Source organism: Halyomorpha halys, unplaced genomic scaffold (assembly GCF_000696795.3).
Source record: "Halyomorpha halys isolate HHAL.00 unplaced genomic scaffold, Hhal_1.1 Scaffold91.1, whole genome shotgun sequence".
NCBI classification, from domain to species: Eukaryota; Metazoa; Arthropoda; class Insecta; order Hemiptera; family Pentatomidae; genus Halyomorpha; species Halyomorpha halys.
This window is the reverse complement of record NW_027110755.1, coordinates 307,296-330,260: the sequence shown is the minus strand read 5'-3', so window position 1 is coordinate 330,260 and position 22,965 is coordinate 307,296. Positions and strand designations below refer to the sequence as shown.

Genomic DNA, 22,965 nt, shown 5'->3' with positions numbered 1-22,965 from the left:
TTTATTTTATAATTTTGTAAATATTTTTTCTCCCTCTCTGTTATGTATATTATCATTTATTGTTTACCTATTTCAATATTTTTTACATTGTTTACTTTAAAATTATTTTCGTTATTATGTGACATACTTAATTGCGATCCCCACTCCTCCCAATACAAACGGTTCACTCTGACTTTGACTTCCGTCAAAACAGGTATGAATTTTGTCTCATTAATTTTCATTTGATTTTATTCTTATCCTTTTTCATCTCTAAATTTGTACTTTCTTCAATATTTCTTCTCTTTATCTGTTACTATTACCTATACCTGTGACGCTCTCACCCATGACTCATCACAGCTCTTCAATCTTTCTTGTGTCTGGGGCACCATTTATCCAGCGACCCTCACTCATTATATTTCTGCCGGCTCATCGTTATTTGCATGAAGGCAGCAATCAGAGATGAGACATGTTAGACTTGTTTCTTTTGATATGCACAAATTGAAAACCACAGCCACCTTATGTGAGTGACTATTTTTATTTCTTTTTTTTATTTATAATCATAAAAATTCTTTCTTGAGACTGGCAATTTTTTACTAAATAATTCAAAACATTATCCAAATTATAGTCTCAAAACTTTTTATTATTTTATATAATAAAAGTTTTGAGACTATAATTTGGATAATGTTTTGAATTATTTAGTAAAAAATTTATTTCTTTTATCAAACCTCAAGTTTTTTTTTTTTGTTTCAAACTATTATAGGATTATAATAATTAATAACTATTTCTTTATTAAAAACAAAGTACTTTAGTTTGTATATTTACATAAATATTTTATCTTTCTTTAACTCATTTATATCTGTAATAATGGGATAGTTTTTTTTATTTTCATTTGTTTGTTTTATTATCATTGAATTTTTGTCCATCAATTGGAAGGATATTTTATTTATTAATTCATTTTTTCTTCATTATTTTATTCTTTTCTGTGATTTTTATTTTCCAGGTCCTCTGTTTTTTTTTAACCCCGGTTATATTTTGAAACTCGAACCAGCAAACATTTTTCTCTGGGCAAGAGATTAGTTTTGTACTCATGAAAAACCCCTCACCTCAACAAAAAATAACGACTCGAAAAACATTGCTCATTAAAAATAAGTTGAATTCCTTAACTATTTTTATTCTGAACTAATAATAAAAATAAATGGATAAATATAAGGTAGTCATAAAATTAATACATTGGTCTTACAAATAAATCCGAGAGCACAGCTGGTATCCCAGTAACTTCAATAAATGTAGTTCGAAGCCTTTTGGTAATGGTGACACGATTGTTATCTAAGTTAAACTGAGGATAGAAATGAATCAATAAAGTTTCATACAAGGACTTTTGGTTGGTCACAGTCAGAGTAATATTGCTCTCTATCCTGCTGATATCTTTTGCTGCGCCTTTGATAGGTGTAATCACACAGGCATAGGAACCTTAAATTGATAAAGGATATAATTAAAAACAAAAATAAATAAAACTTTAAAATGAAAATATAATTAATCAAACTGTACTACATTCCAATAATTACGTAATTTAACATGCATAAAAAGATACCACATGACATCTGTATGTCTAATAGTTCCTGAGAAATAGATATTTTTTAAGAAACCAAAATAAATTTATAAAATTTTGATTTTTCGTTATTTTGAAAAATAAAATATTACTGTATCTCAGAAACTATTAGAAATACAATGACTTTTATCACTCAAATAGAAGGTAAATACACCGCAAAGTAATTTATAATGACTTTATTTGTAGAAGTAACTTATGATATTTGCTAAAATAAATTCATACAATGTTATACTTTCTCAATATGGCTCTGGATAACTGCATCTCAAGAACTATTAAAAAAGATTTTAGTAATTTTTTTTATGTAGTAGGTAGCTTTAAAGACTACTGAATGAAAAATGTTAGGATTTTAGTTTTTTGGCCACCAAATTATTATTTATACGTATACAATTTTCTTAAAACTGGTACTAAAGAAAATTCTTTTCGTGATATTTTTAAAAAATCTAATTTTGCATACATTTTTCTAGATTTTTACTGGGCCAAAAAAGGTAGTAACAATTATTTTTTTTAAAAATCCAACCTAGTCTTTTTGGGGATTATTTCCTTGCAAAAAACCCAGGTCTGATGCACTGTGACAATTAGGTTGATTTTGGATTCTTGGTGAAGCTAACCTGCCAAACATATTTAATTGAAAGAGGCTACATTCAGCTACTCAGGTTTTTACAACCATAACAGGGAAATCTGCCGGACCTGTGAGGGAAAAACATCTACACAACTATGAACCAGATTTAGATACAATGGAATATCTGTTCAGATAGTATGTAATACTAACACACGTCAGTGTCACATTTTTAATAGTTTATTAAAGTAACAAATAAAGTTTCTCAATTAGACAAATAACTATAGAAAAATCTTACCCATTGTAATATTAAAGTCAGCTTTGACACTAAATATGTTCTCAACTGGATAAAGTTTAGACGAAGATGTATAGTGTAGCTCACAAGAAAATGGGTAACTGTGAACATGAACCTGTTGCTCTCTGCAATTCTTGGAATAATATTCATGTTTTTTCTGTTTTTCATTGATCAAGAACACAGGCACCAAATAGACAACATTTAGGCTATTAGTAATCATCTTTCGAGGCATAGATCCAAAGAGGAACTGAAAAAGTAATGCAAAATTCACTAAAATAATTTATTTTATACATTACAATCGTTTCTACAAGTACCAAGTAATGATGACTTTAATTATTAGTCCCTCTCCAAAGAGCTATTGACAAAATATATTAAAATTTAAAAAAATAAAAAGCAAAAGTAAAAATATTGGCCCAAGTCACATGCAGATATTCCTAAATAAGCACCTCTTAGCAATAATTATCCAATTAAAATCAACTTGTAATTTTTTTTTTAACATTCTATTAAAGTAATCAAAAATAAACTTTTCCAAAAAAGTAGTACAGATACCCACATAGATAAGATGCAGAGAGGGAAAAAAGAGGTTATTAGGAATATGAATCAATTTAAAAAGTAAACAGTTTTGGAAATTAGAGAATCCTAGAAACTTTTGTGGCATGGATAATAAAAGAGAGGTAACTAGGGAGAGACTAAAGGAAAAAAAAATTATTTTGTGGTGGCAAGATTATTAATATCTTCAACGGCAATAGTCGGCATTAGCAAAGTGACTGTTTGAAATGGGTTTGCCACTGCTGAAATTATTATCAACATTTCTATTTCACTAGTATATTTCCTTTAAACCTATTTTTATTTATAACTCATTTTATGTTTCATTATTTTACAATTGTTTTAGTGGAAAACCCATTTGAAACCTCTCGCCATACACTGAATAATTAATTAGGTGTGTTTTTTTGTATGTCTAAAAAAACTTAATATTTCTCTTCATAATAATTGTTTAATTAGTTGTTTTTTGTTATATTATAATTATAAACATTGTTGTTTAGACCAATAAATAGTGTACCTAATGATTCATCTTTACCATTACAATCAGAACACGCAGCAAAATGATACAAATAAATCATTACTTACTGATTGAAGCGGTAAAACTTCCACTAAAGTAGATGACAATATATGAGGTTCTGGGTAAGACAAAGAGTACGTAACAACAGCTGAACCGGGCCTTACTGCTTTAGCAACACCAGTTTTGCTAATCAATATTGGATTGTTATCAGCACTCCAAACACCTTTTTCAGTAATTAGAGGTATTGAAAAACAGACAATTTCACCAACTGTCATAAAATGCTGAAAATAAAAAAAAAAATGTAATAATGACAATATTCATTCAAGGTTAATTAATTTTATCACAAGTTATTTGAATATCAATTCCAATTGAATTTCAAAAATTAAAATATATTCAAAAATAAATAAACAAGTACATGAAGCTTAGCCAATTAGAAACAGCAATTATTAATCTTTTTTTTTAGCATAGAACTTATAATTGTAGCATCGCTTCTGGTTTAGGAATGAAGTCATCAACACCTCTATATAAGTATTAGATAAAAATTATAATTTCAAGTGGTGTTAGCATTAATACAGTAATATAAGACACAGAACTTCACACAACTACGATTTCAGGTATGCACAAAAGACATGATACTGAAATATAAGGGAGTCACAAGAATGCTAACTGAAAGAAGATTTAATAATGTCATTATGATGACTTTAATAAGTTATCAAAGGTTTATGGTTAAGTATTATAAGCAATATGTGACGGATAATTTATTGTTTTCTTGTAAATAAGATTACATATATTCATTTACTCAAGCACATAAATTTTTGTTTTTATAGAAAAATTAATAAAAAAAAGTATAAATCATAGCTCAGTAATTTTTTTTAGCCATAGTTGTGTATGAGATTATTTTAAAAGTTTTTTTTTTTTTAACTTCTGCTAAAATCTTAAATATATTTTTCTGATTAAAAATCAGTCTTGAGTGCATGTCATTAGTAGTGTCCATCAGTATAGACTTTTCATGTGATTTTTTTTTTTTTTTGTTCAGAACTTCAGTGATAGCATCTGATGATGTCCAATGAAGATGATATCCAAGAGTATTTATAAAACAACACTATTAGCTGCCATCTTAAATACTGGTAATACCTCAGGCATTTCATGTTCGTTATTCTTGTTACAGTTCATTATAAAACTAATAAAATTATTTAGAAAAGTATGAGTCATATACAACATTGCTATCCTCACATATATCTGTATATTCTTAAGACAGAAGTATGAAGTAGGATCTTAACAATATGTTTTATGTTTTTTCTTTACACTTTTTCCTAATCTTTTTATTTTTTGATTTGCTACTTTTATTCTGACCCCAAAATTAGCATATCTATTTTCAGAATTCTTGTTTATAAATACCGGTATTACTGCTAATTAAAAAAAAAAAATCCTGAAATTATATAGTTGGAAATCTTCAGGCTTACCCTATTTGGTGAAATGTAGTTATCAACCGGTATCTTTATATAATCTTCCATTTCAACTTGTCTACCATACATAACATCTTTGAATTTCAAGATTACACTACCAATACTGGTTAAACTTGTAACCAAACTATGATTTGATTCTAAATATTCAATATGAACCTGAAAATCAAGGAAATATTTTTAGACTTATTACATCAAGATCAGAAATAAGTACATATTAATAACATTAAATAACAAACAAACAAAAGTCAAAATAGTACATGTAGGATCTACAGAGAACTCACTGAAAGAGAAGTCAGATTCTCAGCTCTAAAAGCATTAATTTTTCTCTGACTTAAAATCAAGTAATTATTTTTTAGGATTAAGTATATCCCAAAAGTATTAATCAATTCATAATTGCCACTATCGAAAATACTATAGATCAAAAAACTTACTATAACAAAACAATTATACAAGTAGCAAAAAAGTGTTTAATGTAAAAAAAAAAAATATTAAATAATAATAAACAGTCATTAAATTATTTGTAATATAATAAAGAACTTTATATAGATATGTTTAAATTAGGACTATAGATGGAAAAAATCAATTTATAATTCAAGAATGAATGGGTGAATAGGAGAAAATCGACTGAATGGAATTTACAAAACAGGTAACTAGAGCTAAACAAGGAATGAAATTCAAGAGGGACAAGTACTGGATAAAGGAAGATCTATTGAATGTAGCAGTAAAGTGAGTGGTTATATTTGTACTTATCTAATGAGCAAGAACTGCTAACCACTATTACAGAAACAGACAAAGGATCAACAGCTATCAATAATCTCTGAGACATAACAATAATGCTGGAAAATATTTGCAAGGATAGGAAAGGAATTTTCCACAAGATCCAATAAATAATACAAAACCACTGAAGTATACCAAGATTCCAATGTACCTTCTTCAAAGCAGTTTTGTCTTTATAAATGTTCAAGTGTGAAGGAATTTCATCCATTAATGGAATATTTCTTGTTTGAGATTAATTTTTAATGCAGAGAAAGATTTTTGCATTTACGGAATAATGATTCTCCCATATGTAGCAACAGAGACATGAATGAACATTGATGCACATTCCAGGACAGACATTTGTTTAACAATCTAGAATTTTTTTTTTTTAAGGAGACTAGATTGGAAAAGAGAATATTGTTTTTTAACTTGCCACTAATATATTGACAAGATCAAGTAATTAGGAAAGAAAATATCCTAGAAATTATATTAATTTAGTGCACCTTTAACTCACATATAATGGTCATAGATAGAGTTTAGCGAATGTGTTAGGGAATATTTCAAAAATAGAAAGGTCAGAAACAGGAATGTAGAATGATATGTCCTAATTTCAAATAACTAAAAGAAGAAGCTAAAACTCTAGCTCTAGATACAGCCAGGGAAATGAAATGAACTGATGGTGAGATAGAAAAAGCAAGGGGTCTGATGTTTAAAACTATAGATTGAGTAATCGATCAATATTTGAAATGAAAATATTGATCGATTCCATCTAGATTCCATGAAAGGTTATGAGACAAAAAAAATAATGGATAAACTCATAAGATAAAATATGAATCAATTACATTAAACTCTTATCAATTATACAACTATTTTAAAACTTATTACTAATAGCTTCATTTGTCGTTGAAAATTTCAAAAACACATAACTAACACCTTAATCATATTAGTAAGTTTACACTTAAAATTGAATGAATTACTACAATTACCTTTGAGCAGATACTGCAGCTGTAAACTGGCTTTGAAAATGGTGACACAAAAAATACAGAACCATACTTGTCATGGTAAGTTATGTTGACATTTAAATACAACCCCCGAGGAAGAGACTTGACATCTTCTGAAGTCTCAAGTGGGGTATCAACATTTATCATTAAATAATGGACAGGTCTGATCTGAAATGATAAAATAATAATTAAAATGCTCGGTGTTGATTGTCAGATTAAGATGCTTAAAAATCATATGAACAGTGGAGGAGCTAACAATTATTTGACATGGATCAAATATTAAATGAAAAAAAAAAAAGATGATCATGTAAATTCTGAGGAAGTAGGGTGTTGCGCTACTATATCCTTTTTTTCACATAAACAAAATTAAAGGAAGATTTTATAAAAAAATTGTATTTAAGCTCTGTCAAACTATTTTAGTGAGGATAGAACCTATCTGATATTAGGGACCACCTTATTTTATATAGCTACACCGAGTTTAATCATGTATAGACCTTTTGTTATTCCACTTCAGCCAGCCACAAAATAATACTTCTCGTTAATAAACTGAAGTAACAAATAACTTGTTACCCATCATACAATTATTTTAATAATTAAATTAAATTGGATAAATTCAAAAATAATATTACCTTAACCATCAAGTGAATCTCTTCAGAGCCAGAGATAAATTCAGAAGACCTAGCAGAAATTACAGCAGTTCCAAAACTGCTACCTGATGAAAGAATACCCTCAGGAGAAATTTGTACAACGTTGTTGTCGCTCATAACGGTGTCAGGTAATATTTTCATGGTACTGATGCGATACTTCACTTCTTTTTCCTTAAATATATGTAATGTTCATTCAATAAAAATAACATTTCAAAATTAATCATTCAGCCTAATCAAATCTTTCAAAGTGAGAGAAAAAAAGTAAAAAAAAAAAAAAAATGCTTAACAGACACAAAAATAATTAAATAATGAGAAACAAAAAAAACACACACACATACAATATAGATACTTAAGTAATGTTGAAAGGAAATGCATTGAATAAGTATTATAAGAAGATAAATAGAATAACAAGATAAAAGCTGTATAACAATAAGTAATATTAAAATTAAGAAACGAGAAAGGAAAATAATATACATATGAAAATTCAGTTAATAAATATATGTACAAAAACAAAATTATTTAAAATTAATTACTTCATTCAAAACTATAAATTGTTATGAACTGTCATCCTAGCACTCATATAAAATATTAACTATAATTATCCATTAAAATTATATGACCTAAGAATGTAAATAGTTATGTAAGGTAACTCACCACTAAATTTGTCTTCAATTGGTAATTAGTGTTCGGCGCCATTAACATGAATGGAAAACCTATGTTTGGCTTCAACCACTCCAGTCTGCTAACTACATCAACTCGAAAGGAACTGTTGAATGTAAAAGTGTTCTTGTCAATACCCTTACCTATCACTGAAAGTTCAATACTTGTTTGTCCTGGCTTCAGGCCCAAAACACGAACTGAAAGTTTGTTTTCATTTCCAATCTAAAACATAAATACATGTTTAGAAGAGATTCATAATACAATGGTCTAAATTCAATTAAGTTCAGGTATTCTATTCGATAAGAAATTATACATTAATTAAAATATATATATATAAAAAGAAATTGACAGTTCTAATTTTTTTTTTTTTTACTTTAAAATAATACTTAGGTATTACTCATATAGTATTAATAAGGCTAATGAAACCTGAAAGTTGAATACCGATTGTACCAACAATTCTCCTCTACTGAATCCCAATCTTTTTAGGTAAACACAATCCTATACATCTAGATTTCAGTTGACCCCAATTCAGTTGAACAACTAGCCATTGAAAGAGCACAAATTACTTTTTAAGCGATTCATTTATTATTCATTGCAACTATAAAGAGCCATTTCCTATTTACTTGGTGACACAAAAATCCATTACTGAATCCAGGTGTATATAAAAAGGAATATAGACCCAGCATTCACGAATTTAAGATTCACATGATTTTCTTAGAGCATAATTATCACAGATTAATTACGAGAGATAGTTGACCGTGGATCACGTACGAGATGGTTGGGGGTGCGGTCAAAGAGAAAGACAAATAAGTTGGATTAACCTATTTTATACTTTTTAATAATACCTATTTTATACTTTTATCCAACTAATTCAAACCAAACTCTTAATATTAAAAAACACAGGTTGACCTGTCAATAACTTTTTTAGAGAAAAAAATCAAGATATTATTTTAAAATAGGTTAATCCAACTTATTTGTGTTTCTCTTTGACCGCACCCCCAACCATCTTCTCCTTGTACGTAATTATCACAAATGTTAAGGAATTACTGTAGAACACAAGGGCTAGAGGGCATTGTCTTAAAATAAAGTTTTTTTCTTTTTTACTATTTCTTATATAAACTATACCTTTATCTGTTATAATATATACCTGTATGTTTGTGTTATAGAACACATCCTTTATCATGACGATATTAGGTACTGATGTAGACCATTTAAACTGCAATGCAGGTGATATAGAACCAAGTAACAGTGGTGAAATTGTATGTGGTAAGCCGCATGCCCACATAGGCATCATGTTGCCAACACCAAGGTTAGTAATAGGTGCTACAATGTACACACCTGCTAATGTAACAACATTTACTTCAACAGTATCCTTACTGTACACTTCTCCCTGATGCCCAACTGCTATGGCCGTTAGAGAAGTTCGACCTGAAAAATTTTGTAAGAAATTATAAAAATTAAATAAACAATCAAATCTCTTCAATTATAAAATCATTTTGAACCATGTTTAAAAACTACTTTATTTTTTTTTCCAAAAAATTATTAACACTAAATTGTATATCATTCTAAATTAAGGTAGGTAAGTACACCAGTGTAAGAGTACAATAGGTCAAGCTTTGTTTTTAACAACTAATTCACACCAAACTCTTATTTTAGAGAAAAAATCAAGATATTATTTTATATTTTTAATGTTGGTTACATAAGTTTCTCAGTTAATGCTTTAACATAGTTTAACTGAACAGAGTATCAAATAAATAAACAAAGAAAGAAGAAGTAGAGGATTTATGTAAAAACAAGTTGATATATATAATTAATTTTAATATCCTATTTTCCAAATTATTAAGAAAAATTAAAATACTTTTATTTAAAAAAAAAAAAGCCGAGACATTTGTTACATATTTTATATAAAAATAATTTCTCAAAATGGCAATTGATAAATAATAATCAAGAATTGTTCAGTAAATAAGATGAGTCCTGATGATGGCTAAATACACCAAAACGTAAAAAGTAAATTTATAGGAAACATATTATTCAAAACAAATCCCATACAGTTTTAATTTATTCATAATCAATTGTTAAAATTTTCCAAAATATCAATGTAAATAAAGATAGGAAAATCAAAAGTTCTAATGCCAGAAACTTCAAAGCTCACTTATATACAACATTACAGGTTAGTATAGGCACGACTTCCACAGATAAGGATTTGTTAGGAGGTTTTTAATATGTTTTGAGCAAGCAGAAGTCAACAGCTGTGCTCTAATTAAAGCAGTAATAATAGTATATGTAGGAATTTTCATTATAAATAGATTGACTGCATGTGAATTAGAAGGAGACGGTCAAGAACAAAAATAGTTTATATCAATAATAATAAATAGTTTACTACTATTTTTTTTTCTTGGAGTTACTGCTTGTGATACTTGCTTTGTTCCAAATCATGTTATAAACTAATTTATACCAGATTGGTTTTACATCAAAACGAATTCGAAATTAGATTGCTCACAAGAAAAATTTAATTTTTTTATCAAACAAAGTTGTTAAAAAATCAATTTAAATAAAAAATAAAGCTATATAATAAGAAAAGATAATAGTAACATATCTTTCTGATGTTAACAATAAAATTTTCATTCACCGGAGTGAAAGAAATGAATGTCACTTGAATATATTTAAACAATTGGAAATAAAATTGTCTTATATTCGAGATTCAAATTGACCTAGTAGAGTTCAATTGGTGCCATTTAGTATATTTAATAATCCTTTTGATAACTTAAAAATTCTAAATTTAACGGTGAGGTATCCTTGGTGGTATGAAAGATTTTCAGGCTACAAAACTGGCATTACCATTCAGTTATGAAATATCTGTACATGATCGATAAAAATAAAGTTAATTTTTGGTTTCAGTATACCAAAAACATGTGGGTCGGCCAAAATTATCATATCAATATTCTTGTTGTAGATCTCTGTTGTCAAATTCTACATTGTGTATCGATATCTATCATAATGCAATCTAGGAACATTACAATTTCACTGTTATTTCTTTCTTTCAATATGCATAAAAACATGCTGTGAAATTATTTTGATCACCCATTATCTCAATCTATCTGGTCTCAATTTTCACATTATAAATTCTCTTTTATTTTTCTCAGTCAGGACAAAAAAAAAAAACACAGGTGCTAAATTCTGCTTCTCAAAAAATGTATACACAGACTAATTTTCTTAATTTATAGGGTCAAATATTATGATAACCAAATTTATTACATAACTTAGATATGGGGTTCAGAATTAAGTTATTACTAGCTTAAGTGTTGTAGTAATTTAAGTTAAATAGTAGTAAGTTATTAGCTAGAATCTTTAAAAAATATCCAAATGTCTTGGTAAGAAAAGCTTTGCATAATTTTCCTTGTAATAACAAGTTTTAAAAATACCATAGAATTAATAATAGTAATGAATTTGTTCAACAATACCAGGTCGCAATCCTTTCACTACAGCATCAGGTGAAACAGAAGAAATGAAAGAATCAGCTGTCATGTACTGTAGTGCAGAATCAATGGAAGGTCCTCCAATAACATCTATTTGGATCTCTGAGCCGACAACCAAGGTTAAGTTTCGAGGGTTGATCTTCACTCTGGGGAAAACCTAATAAGACAAATGGAAATTAATAAATCAATAATAATGCAATGCTATTGAAAAATATAAATAACTAATAAAAAGGGGTTTTGAACATAGAATTGTCTAAATTCAGTGAAATGGCAGGATTTAAAATTTGTTTTATTAATCCATTTTTTAAAACTATAAATCCATAAAAAAATGTATGTTTTTTTTTAAAGTACATTATAATAGCTTCTCAATACATCTGGCACCTTTTTTCCAAGAAACAATTACACTGATCAACAGTGAAATAGTTGAGATTAATATATACTTGTCGATTGAACATAAATATCTCAACGCAAAAATACTATTAGAACTTTTTTTCTGAAATATAGTGGATATTTAAGTTATGATGCATTACTGAATTAGAGTTATTAACATATAAATGAATTACTGAGCAAATTGGATGAATAGATAAGTTTTCTAACATCATACTGCGATTTACTATCCAAAAAATTGAGATAATATCAAAGCAGAAATAATAATTGAAAAATAAGCAGGAACAGAGTAAACTACTTACAAAACTGCAACAGTAATAAACCATACCTCTTTTTAAATTATTTAAGAATATTGAAACCAAAATATAAATATAACAGATATAATGAGAACAGTAAATACCATTTTGATATTTATTAAACAATTTGTTATATTACTTCCAAAATTAACAGCAAAAATTAATTTTAAAAATATCGAATTCTTACTTGTATACTGAGAACATTGCTGGTGATATTAAACCATCTTGCCCAAATGGTAACTTCACCAATTTTCTTCGCCTTGAGTATAAAGTTAATTATGCCTTTGTTGCTGTCCATAGAAACCTTTTCAGTTTTGTCAAAGTCTGCAATGTTTGTATCAGAACATTCCATTACCATTCCCATCTTTTCAACACTAAAGACAGGAAAAGCTAATGGATACTCCTCTTTATCAAACACCTTTACGGTAACCTTCTTCTGTTGCCCTTCTTGAATCTTTGAAGCAGTTTCAATGTGGAGGTAAGCTACGTTTATCACCTGAAAATTTTAAGGATAAGTAATAACTCATGCATACATCACATATTAATATTACATACTAATATGAATATAAATTTTAACAAAAGGAAAGCTAGTGAATTTGTTAACAAGCACTAGTTTATCAAATGGCAAAATTTCATCATGTAGAGAGGAGACGTAGTTGGGAATTTCACTGATTAAAAAATTTGGGGGAGAATAAAAGAAATAAATTATCAAGAAAATTGATGTAACAAAAGCCTTAAGATAGATACACAGAACATATTTTGAATGCATCCAAAGGCTGAGACGAGGAGGGAAAACCCTCTTGAGATGAAATTGTTAGCAACAATGGACATATATATATGTAAGGTCTAACATCTAAGGTAACTTCATGGATGAAAGGCAAAAGGGAATAAGAAATAAACTGAAAAAATGTCATTACAGATTCATTAATATATAATTTAAATTTCAATACCTTTATAAATTTGAAAAAGTTTAATCATTCTTTTGTTGTCAATAATTTATTTTTAAAATAAATAATACCCATCAACACAGGACTCAAGTTTTAGAAGCAGAGGTGCTGTAACTGTAACCTTCTGTGGAAGAATTGGGGTACTGTAATTAAGAAATTGGCCTAAAACTATTATCGCTTTGAAAAACATCATAATTATCTTGTTATCACCTATTAATAGTTCTTTTATGCTAAGTGTAACAAGTAGGGGGCCACATGTCAGGTTAAATAAATGTATTTAAAATTAGAATTAAACCTGTACTGTAACACCCTTGAAGGGTCAGAGGTGCAGTACTTTGTAAGGAAGTACTGTTTCTAGACCAATGATTGTGCAAGGAGGTGATTTGGTCAGAATCACGCTCGACCGCCAGATTTTACCCAATTAAGGATACTCACTTTATGAGGCTGGGTGGACCTCGAAGGGCTCCAAAACCTACAGGGCTGACATAACGGCTTCAGATAATAATTATCTGCCACAGCCGGATCCAAAACCAGGTTCCTTGGAGTTAGTAGCCGATTGCATTACCAATAAGCTACCCACTCCCACAAATAAATGTATTTAAGTTTGTAATTTTTTTTTTAACCGTTCCCCCTCAATGCAAGGCCCTTGTTAGGGGTATTTATGAGAACTACTCCAGCAAGTGGACCTAGTGGTCCTTAATTCAAACTGGCCTATATATTGCTGTGAGAATGGCCAATATCCAAGTTCATTTTATGCTTCCAACCTCATACAAAAGGGAACACACACTGCTCCACAATGTTAGCCCCACAAGCTATAGTCCCATGCTTGGGTATCACAATCCTTTGGAAAGAATTAACAAAACATTTTCAACGCAGACAAATAATTAATTTAATTTATTTTTAGTATTTAGTTTAGATTAAAGTCCTTATTTACCCAACAAGGGCAGGAAAGGTGGGTTATGCTATATATTGAAACCATTTTAGTAAGAGAGCGAGGATGAGATTTATTCATGGGTCAACAACAAAATAAAAGCCTAACCATCCCAAACTGAATTAAACCAGTAGCGTTCAGTCTCGACAATGCTAAAATCAATACATGAGACCAATCTGGTCTCAAAGGGCAACCGATTAATTTCTAACTTACATAATTTTAACTTAAAATAATTTATAATCACCTTGACATCTATAGACATGTTGAAAAATGGTGGTAAACATCTATCAGCAATAGTGATTTCACAAGTACCCTCATTTAATGGATGAATTTCAGCAATTTTCTTCTGATGAACATATCGCACATCAACTATAGATCGTGGTTTGACTTCAAATTGAAAATGTCCCGAACCACCTGTTATCAATAAATTCACCATATTTAAAGGATGATTGAATATTGACATAAAACTTGTTTCAATGAATGGTTCTGAAGCAACCGATAAAGTGAAGTGAGTAACCACTTTGCCATGTACTATCCAATCCTGCCTGTTCAAATTGTATGAACTCAAAGCCTCCTTCCTATAATTGAACACCATTCCCTTTCCTAATACCTCTCCAGTATTATTATTGGTAATTACTATTACATAATGAGTCAAAGGGCGTTTGTAGAAATCATATTCAACTTCTTCAAGAAAAACTTTGCTTGGTTCTTGAAAGGTAGCCATAGTTTGATTAAGAAAATTCCAATCATACAATAAACTCGTGGCATTATCAAATGAGTTTCCAAGCTCGTCCATTATTTTAACACTAAATCTGGTTTTGCTTGAAGGATATGCAATAATTTTGTCTTGCACAACATCAGGACACCCAGTATTGTAGTTTCTGATCACATTTAAGCTCTTAGGAAGCTTACAAAGAACTTTTACCTTGTAAACACTTTCTACACTTTTACTGTATTTAATGAGGGGCATGGTTTTTACAAAAAGATTGACATCACTGGAGCCTATCTGTAGGCATGTAACACTATAAACATAGAGCCCAGGTCTCTCATGTAATTTAAATACAGAAATTTTGTCATTCAAAATGGATAAACGAGTAGAATATGGTCCAAAAGATGGTGAAGGACCTCCAGAAAAGACTACATGATACGATGATCCAAGGGCCAACAAAACCTGCTTAGAAATTGGCTGAATTGAAACCAAAGGTGGGTGTGATTTGATACGCAACGAGCCCTCTAATGTCACTGTAGGGAGCCTCAGCTTGACGACTACTTCAGCCTCTCCAACTGACCTACTTTTAACCACCCTAGCAGCACAACCAAGGGAATTATTTACAGCTTTATCAATACTATAGAACGGGTCTTTAGGAGAAACAATGAACTCCAAATGCTGACAATAATCAAATGCCTTTATTTTGGCAGTGCCACCTATCACCACTTTACCAAACAGTGCAATGTGCAACACAACTTCTCCTCCAACGGGTACTTCACTGTATTCAGAAAATACGTTCAAACTGCGAGGTTCAAGAACATAAATTCTACTTGAAGCCTTTATGAGCTTATTTTTTCGCATACACACATTTACAAGTGTGTGGCCAAGCCCATTGAATTTCAATAGCCCATCTTGGTTAACTTCTACAACAGCTTTATTTTCTGAATTCCACTCATAATCTCCATCGCCTCCAAATGCTGTCAATTTGTGAGATGATAATCTAAAAAAAAATAAAAATAACAAAATAATAAAACCATAGATTTGATATAAATGACTTCAAGTAAAATTTAAAATTAGTGTAAAATTTTAAAATGCTAAATGAATAGAATATTGAAACATAAAATAAATTGCATGAGTTTTTGAGTTATCATTTGATATTCAGCAAAAAACATGACTTGTTAAAAAAAAAACACAAAATATCAATGTTCTGATTCTGTTGAGAATCGGACCTTGGGTTTTATGAGCTTTTATGTAACTCTTGATATCAACTAATACCTCTGAAAATATTGTCCAGGATTTACGGGACATTCTAGATATGATAAAACTGTTTCTGAAATTCCTTAATAGCTGTTAACCCAATTTCAATGGTATTTAAAACCTTTCAAAACTGACATCCTGAAATATAAAATAAAACCAAAATGAATTCTAATATTGACTTACGTTGGGAAGTCACTATCTATCCATGGAGCGACATACAGTTCTGGTGTTATGCCAAGGTCAGGAAACACTTCAAGAGTAGCAGAGGTTTGAAGTTTGAGAGGTTGATTTATATTTGGGTCATTAACACCATGTAAGACAGAGGTCACACGCCCAGAACCAATTTTCATTGTTCTTCCTATAACTGAACCATTCCTTATCACATTCTGCACAAGAAAATTCTCTTTTGGAACTGATGTACGGATTTCAGCATTTTCTCCAATATAAAATTTCTGACCATTGCTACAATGAAACAGAAAAAAACATATATATACATTTAATCTTAAAGATTATGAAAAATAGAAATTAATGAAACAGCAAAACATTGTCATTCAAAATTAAAGGATATGGATCATTTAATCACTTTAACAGTGGACAGATATCAACCAACTCAGAAGAGGAAGCCACAAAAGGAAAATGTTGAAAGGCCTTAGTTAACCTTAAAACAAAAATTTCAAGTGCCAAATACAGTTCAACGTAATTACTACTCTGTTTATTCCATTGCCATCTAAGAATCAGTTCAAATTATACAATTAGTTATAGCAAACAAAGTTTTATACACAGATGAGCATTTTTATATAAAGGATAGAGCATAAATTAAACACCATCATATATAAAATAGTTTTGCACTATTTTACTTTTTTATTTTAATACCTCTATGGCATTTATTTCATTTTTTTTTTTTAATTTAAATTGATATTGAAATGGATGAAATTGTGTATTGACTTAGAGGTCAACTCTATCATCTGTGTAAGAGTCAATTTGTGCAAAGATCTAAGAAACTATATGTAGTGTTTCTGTGCCAAAATTTCACCCTAATATCAATGCCACAAAAAAAGTTTTTTTATTCATTAAAAATTTTCCTGAATTTGGGGGTGTATTTTTTTAAAATATCTAAATAAAAAATTTAATAAGCAATAAATAAATTATGAATTTGATTAAAGAAAAAAGTTTATGGATGGATTATTTTTTCAATATTTCTTAAAAACCTATCTTAGAGTTTAAAATTTAATTTAATTCTTTACATGTTCAATTAATAAAACATTGAATTATGAGATGAATCTGTTCGAGATGCAGTCATATTTCTACATTTAATCTAATAATGTATCACAAATAAATATTTGATTGCCCAGTAAAATAAAGTATAACATTAGAATACTTAAATACAACTACAAATAAGACATTAAAATAAACTCTACCTTGTAAAAAGTTGGGGAACTAATGTAGCATTCTGATTAACAGTGAGCGACCAGCTCTGGAAGGGTAATAAGCTGAGAGTCATGTAACTGGGAAGAGCCACATTGAGGGTTGCTGAGGGATAAACTATCTTATCACTTTCTGGCACATTGTTGTCCCTTAAGATTATCTTCACCTGACCAGCAACTTTGGCATAGGCTTTCCTTTCACTTACAACAGCAATATCTTCATTTTCAGAAAGTAAGCTATATTGTGTACCCATGAAATTGATATTTATCATTTTTCCTTGACGAATCTGTAACATTATAATTCATATAAATAATATAATTTAACTATAATAAAAGGCTCAGGAACTGAAATATAAAATAAAACCAAGGCGAAGGATACCACTGACATAGGCTTCACTTCAATGAATTATTAATCAGTAACTGAAAAAAAACTGTTAACTTTCATTATAAAATAAAAGATTTTTATTTTAAAATACTTTATAAAGTTTTTTATTAAAACATTACAATAAAACTTTTTATGAACACTGACGAGCTATTGTGCAAAAACTACACATTGTACTAAAAAATTACAAGATGAATTATGGGTAATCTAGATGCACATGCTTGAGAGAGCTACAGTTCAACGAGGATTTGGTGATCAATTATGATCAATCAGAATTTAATTAAATAAGCTAGACACCCCAAGCTTGCTTAAGGCCGAGTAAAAATTTAATATCATATATTTAATATGTTTATTATATTGTTTTATATTTGATGAAGAAAAGAGAAAAGAGTTCTTCAGATAAGAGAAAAAATTGAAAATGAAAAAAAAAATCATGTATCACTAGCATGTAATTCAAATCATAATAATTGAAATATAACATAATCATATAAGTATCACAGCAATAGCGGATCTAGACCTTCTCTAGACATCTAGACAGTTCTTCACTTCTCCTCGGGATTCACCAATGTTAATAAAACAGATAAAACAGGTTTTATAAAAAGCACTGTGGAAATTTATAAGTAGTCCTGTTCTTAAATGATAACTCTATCAATTATTATTTACACTAAATTTATATACATTTGACCAATATCAGAAATAATTCTGTTTTTTTGTATCTTCAACACGACAGTGTTATAATAAAACTTAATTCAAGAGTATACATATATATTTTTTTTTTCTTAAATAGTATTCCAACAGAAATAAATCACCTGATATAACTGATATTCGATTATATCCCCAGGTAAAATAAAAGCAACAGCTGGCTTCAAAATAAGATTAGCTACAACAATCAATTGAACATCAACGGCTGGTACTTCTTTATATTCACTATGAGGTAGTTTCACTGATACCTGTAAGTGAAAAAATAATTAAAGCAAACAAACAATATCAATTTTTTTATTATGAACTTAATTAAAAATAATAATTAAGAACTAAGCATGACACAAAATAATCATTTTTCATACTTAATAGAATTATTCAAGCATGATGACAGTGAAAATATCAACAAATTAAAATATACTGATGTAATATAAAAAAAATTAAGAATCATCTGGGATGACCTGTGTCTTCAGTACTGTATATCAGAAAAATCGGCCTAGTATTCTTGGGGATGACATCATAAACATTTGTTTATTGATAATAGTAAACCAAAAGGAGCACAATCTAGTTTCAGTTAAAAACAAAAAGTAGTAAGTGATAGTGCGCTCAAAGATTTTATAAAAAAAAATATTAAACAATTGAAATATGTCAAAACTTTTAGTAGGACATACTGCCAAAATGTCAGAAGATAATACTCTAAGAAAGTTGCTTGACAGAAGGCTCTAACAGACAACGGGAAGAGGCAGAACAGGCCTTAGATGGGGGATGCTACCATCCAGGATGCAGAAACCCACTGAACACCAACAATTGGTGAGACCGCACAAGATCATTGGTGAAAACTTACTTTCTCAAACACACACGATAAACTAATTTCCTGTACATACCTATATTTCAAAAATGGCTTGCCTGATTTGACCCAAAGCCTGTTTGAACATGAAAATGTTGAGGAATAATCTAAAATCTATCGATTTTATCCATTGGTTTCAATAAGATGTACACAAAAATATATTTACCTGCACGGTACTATATTTTATTTTATTTATTTATTTTTTTGTTAAAGCTGATTCCGAGTTCCCTGACTTTTCTAGAAATGAAAAATTAGCTCTCCGTTTCCCATTTATGCATTTTTTTCTTTTTTTTTTTTTTAAATTAGGGATTATTTTACACAATTTTTCTCAATAAATAAAAATTCAATTAACCAGATTAATTGCCACAGATTAACTGGCCTAGAGAAACAAAAGAAAAAGTTGATAGAGAAAAGAAAGCGGATAGATGTTCTAATAAGAAAAAATATTTAAAATGTTGATTTGTACAATATAAATACATTATCTTTTGAAAATGCATAGTAAAATCTGTACATACATATCATATATGTCATAAAACCCAATTAATTATTATTCTTCATTAACTAAAAACCTAAAATAACATGAGCTATAAATTACTTCAATCAATTTTCAAGGTAATAAGTTGATTTGGTGCAAAGTACATTTTACCAAAACTTTATAATCAAACCAAAATATTTATAATCAATAAACACTGATTATACTCACTTTGGCAGAGCCAGTTCTTATTCCTTCAAGCAAAGCCATATGGCCATGTTTACCAAGTCGATCAAAAGCGGCTACAGAAAGAGGAGTTTCATAAGGTGAGTCGGAAAAAGTCATTAATTTCATAACTGGACCTGTAGAGGCATGTGCCACCGTATGCACAGTCCAATGGAATTCTACCCCAATTAAAGTTGTGAATTCATTTCCTTAAAATAATAAAAAAATAACATGTAGAATGAAGAACAAGTTACATGTAGACTATAAATTATCATAATATTTTCTAAAAGCATATTTTGTTTTACGAATATAACCGTAAACCGAGAAAACAATTAAACCAATTTGTACCAAGTTTTAACATCATCGTCATGGTATTTCACAAGGTTTAACAATGATATAATTCTCTGATATATATAGCTAATGCATAAACGCGAAGTGTTTGTTTTAACGTACTAATTTGAGGAAGTACCAGTCTAATTTCAAAACTTCTTTTTGCATCAGATAGACTGTTTAGTAAGGCTTGAAGTTTTCTAACATTACTCTATGACCCCTAGGAATGGAGTAACCATAAATGTCTGTCAATGTATAAAATAACAACTAATACAACTACATTACTCATGGAAGCAGCTCCACTACAATAATTTTATAAGATTATTTGTTTAAAATTTGCAATATGATGGATGGGAAAAAAAAGATATTGAAAATCCTAATATCAAATCACTTTTATAACAATAGGATACAAAATCGATAATATCTTATTCAGAAGTCCTAAAAGCTAATTTATTCTCTTATAATACATTTCTGAAGTAAAAGAGACTGGTTGTCAAAAAATAATAGTTGAAGTAAATCATTAGTTTTAGTCTTGAAATTCTTAATTTACAAGACCAGGTGATGTTATGACATGGGACACTAGTAGGTATAAATACTTATCATCACCATCAAAATTGACCCAAAATAAAGCCCACCTAAAAGATTCAGAATCTTCTGTATCATTGACTGCCAAAAACCCTTATCCAGTATGAGATAAAAATAACTATTGGTCACCAACAAAACCAGAATTGCATGATTTAGGCAGTTTAACTGGCCTTCTCTTATGGCACTTCTTCTCAATATACCATTCTGTATGCTTGGTACATAGGAGTTGACCTATCCAAATGACTTTGGCCAAGTCAGCATCCTGGTATAGCTCCCTGAGGTACTTTATTAATCTTCAGCCTTTTTAATGCCTAATAAGCACCTGGATGCTAGGCAGAAAAGAGTCAGTCACACTCTTTGCCACAAAGCTGCATCTAGACCTATCAGCAACATTGAATCTGGATATATGTGTTACTGCAGGTTAGTATTTCACAGAGGATTTGAATCAGATCCAAAATGTTATCCTTACATTTATTTTTACACATTTTCAGTGTGAAAATGAGTCCAATGTACAGCTTTCATGTCTCGCCATCTCGGCTTGCATTATCTTCCCACTTCTCAGTTAAAAATGTAAACTATTGATTTCACCATAAAGTTAATGGAGAATAATCAAATCAATGTGTGTTCATGGGATATTTCCTCAGATATATCCAAGACTAGATCTGATAATAAAGATATTATGGAGTCAACAAAGAAATTAGATGGAACAATTTCAGAAATGGACAACAAAATCTTACCTTGGTCATCATAAGCTCTCACTTCGAACATTTCAGGAGGTTCTTCAATGAAAAGCTCACGTGTAGTCGTTACAATTTGTAATGAATATATTTTGTCAACTATCACATCTGCGCGCAAAATTTGACCAGTAAATACATCCTTTGCCAGAATGATGGCTGTATTTCTAGTCAATTCTTTGGTCACGACAGTGATCATTGCTTGACGAGAGCATTCTTCTGCATATACATACAATGGTACAACTTCAACAATATCACGTCTTGAAGAGGACCTAAATAAAATTGTTGTGATTAATTTGTTTACATAGATAAAAGTGATAACTCAACATACATTTGGAAGCTGATCTATATTAAACAAATCAGTAAAATCAGCAATAACGAGTAGATAAATATTAGAAAACTATCCCTAACTGAACTAAGAGAAAGAAGAATATTTTTACCATTTGTAACAGCCACCTCCACTGATATCCAAGGTAAAGTTAATAGACAGATCCCTAAATAGAGGAAGTAATACTCTCGGAACACTTAATTTGGATCCGGCTAAATCATCTCCGTAATTTAACTCTATATAACAAAAAATTAAGCAAATAACGAAATAACTTCTTTTACTTAGAGCCATGCCGACTTATTCAAACCTAAGGCAACATAACTGCCCCTGAGCGAGTTTTCATCCATCGACTCCAACATTAATTCTACCTCTTTGGAAAACTAACTTGTCAATTTTTTGGCTCCTATTCATTGTTACATCTGAAAATAAATATCTAATGATCATGTACGTATCAGTGTCCTAATCAAAGTGATGTAATAAAACTAATCCTTGTGATGTGAAGTTTTTTGATGTGGCTCATCAGTGAGGGAGTACTTCTTGGATCAGAGAAGTGTACAAAAGAGTAAACAAGAATTACAAAATAATATAATGCAGAATATCTTTAAAAAATATGAATAAGGAAAAAAAGCACTACTTCATAAGCGCTTCACGCAGTAATCAATGGCTTTGCGATCTTACCAATCACGAACAATTTCACTTTACAATGAATAGCATAAGCTCAATATCATTGTTGACAAGTAACAAGTTGACAAGAAATTCTTTGCTGATTATATATTTTTTTCTGGTCCTTGTAAAACAGGATAAAACAATAAATTAATAGTTGCTTTGCGTAAATCAAGTTGAGTATTTACGTTTTTCTACCTGTGATACTTTAAGGTTACGATGGAATACTTACCTCGTTATTGTG

The 22,965-nt window shown here is 29.5% G+C and overlaps 1 protein-coding gene across 1 annotated transcript in view; it reads right to left on the bottom strand.

Annotated features, from left to right (window-relative positions):
- The window catches only part of Gp210 (nucleoporin 210), a gene marked incomplete in the record, with an annotated part of 30,837 nt that extends 8,435 nt beyond the window's left edge, over positions 1 to 22,402 (bottom strand). The window contains 17 exon segments of the mRNA XM_067048866.1: positions 1,220 to 1,449; positions 2,443 to 2,686; positions 3,568 to 3,780; positions 4,963 to 5,121; positions 6,708 to 6,890; positions 7,352 to 7,540; positions 8,024 to 8,251; positions 9,177 to 9,457; positions 11,491 to 11,662; positions 12,376 to 12,684; positions 14,311 to 15,775; positions 16,216 to 16,494; positions 17,451 to 17,743; positions 18,648 to 18,788; positions 20,088 to 20,290; positions 21,734 to 22,002; positions 22,171 to 22,402. Of these exon segments, the coding sequence (XP_066904967.1) occupies positions 1,220 to 1,449; positions 2,443 to 2,686; positions 3,568 to 3,780; positions 4,963 to 5,121; positions 6,708 to 6,890; positions 7,352 to 7,540; positions 8,024 to 8,251; positions 9,177 to 9,457; positions 11,491 to 11,662; positions 12,376 to 12,684; positions 14,311 to 15,775; positions 16,216 to 16,494; positions 17,451 to 17,743; positions 18,648 to 18,788; positions 20,088 to 20,290; positions 21,734 to 22,002; positions 22,171 to 22,349 (5,037 nt within the window).
- Positions 22,403 to 22,965: the final 563 nt, after the last annotated feature.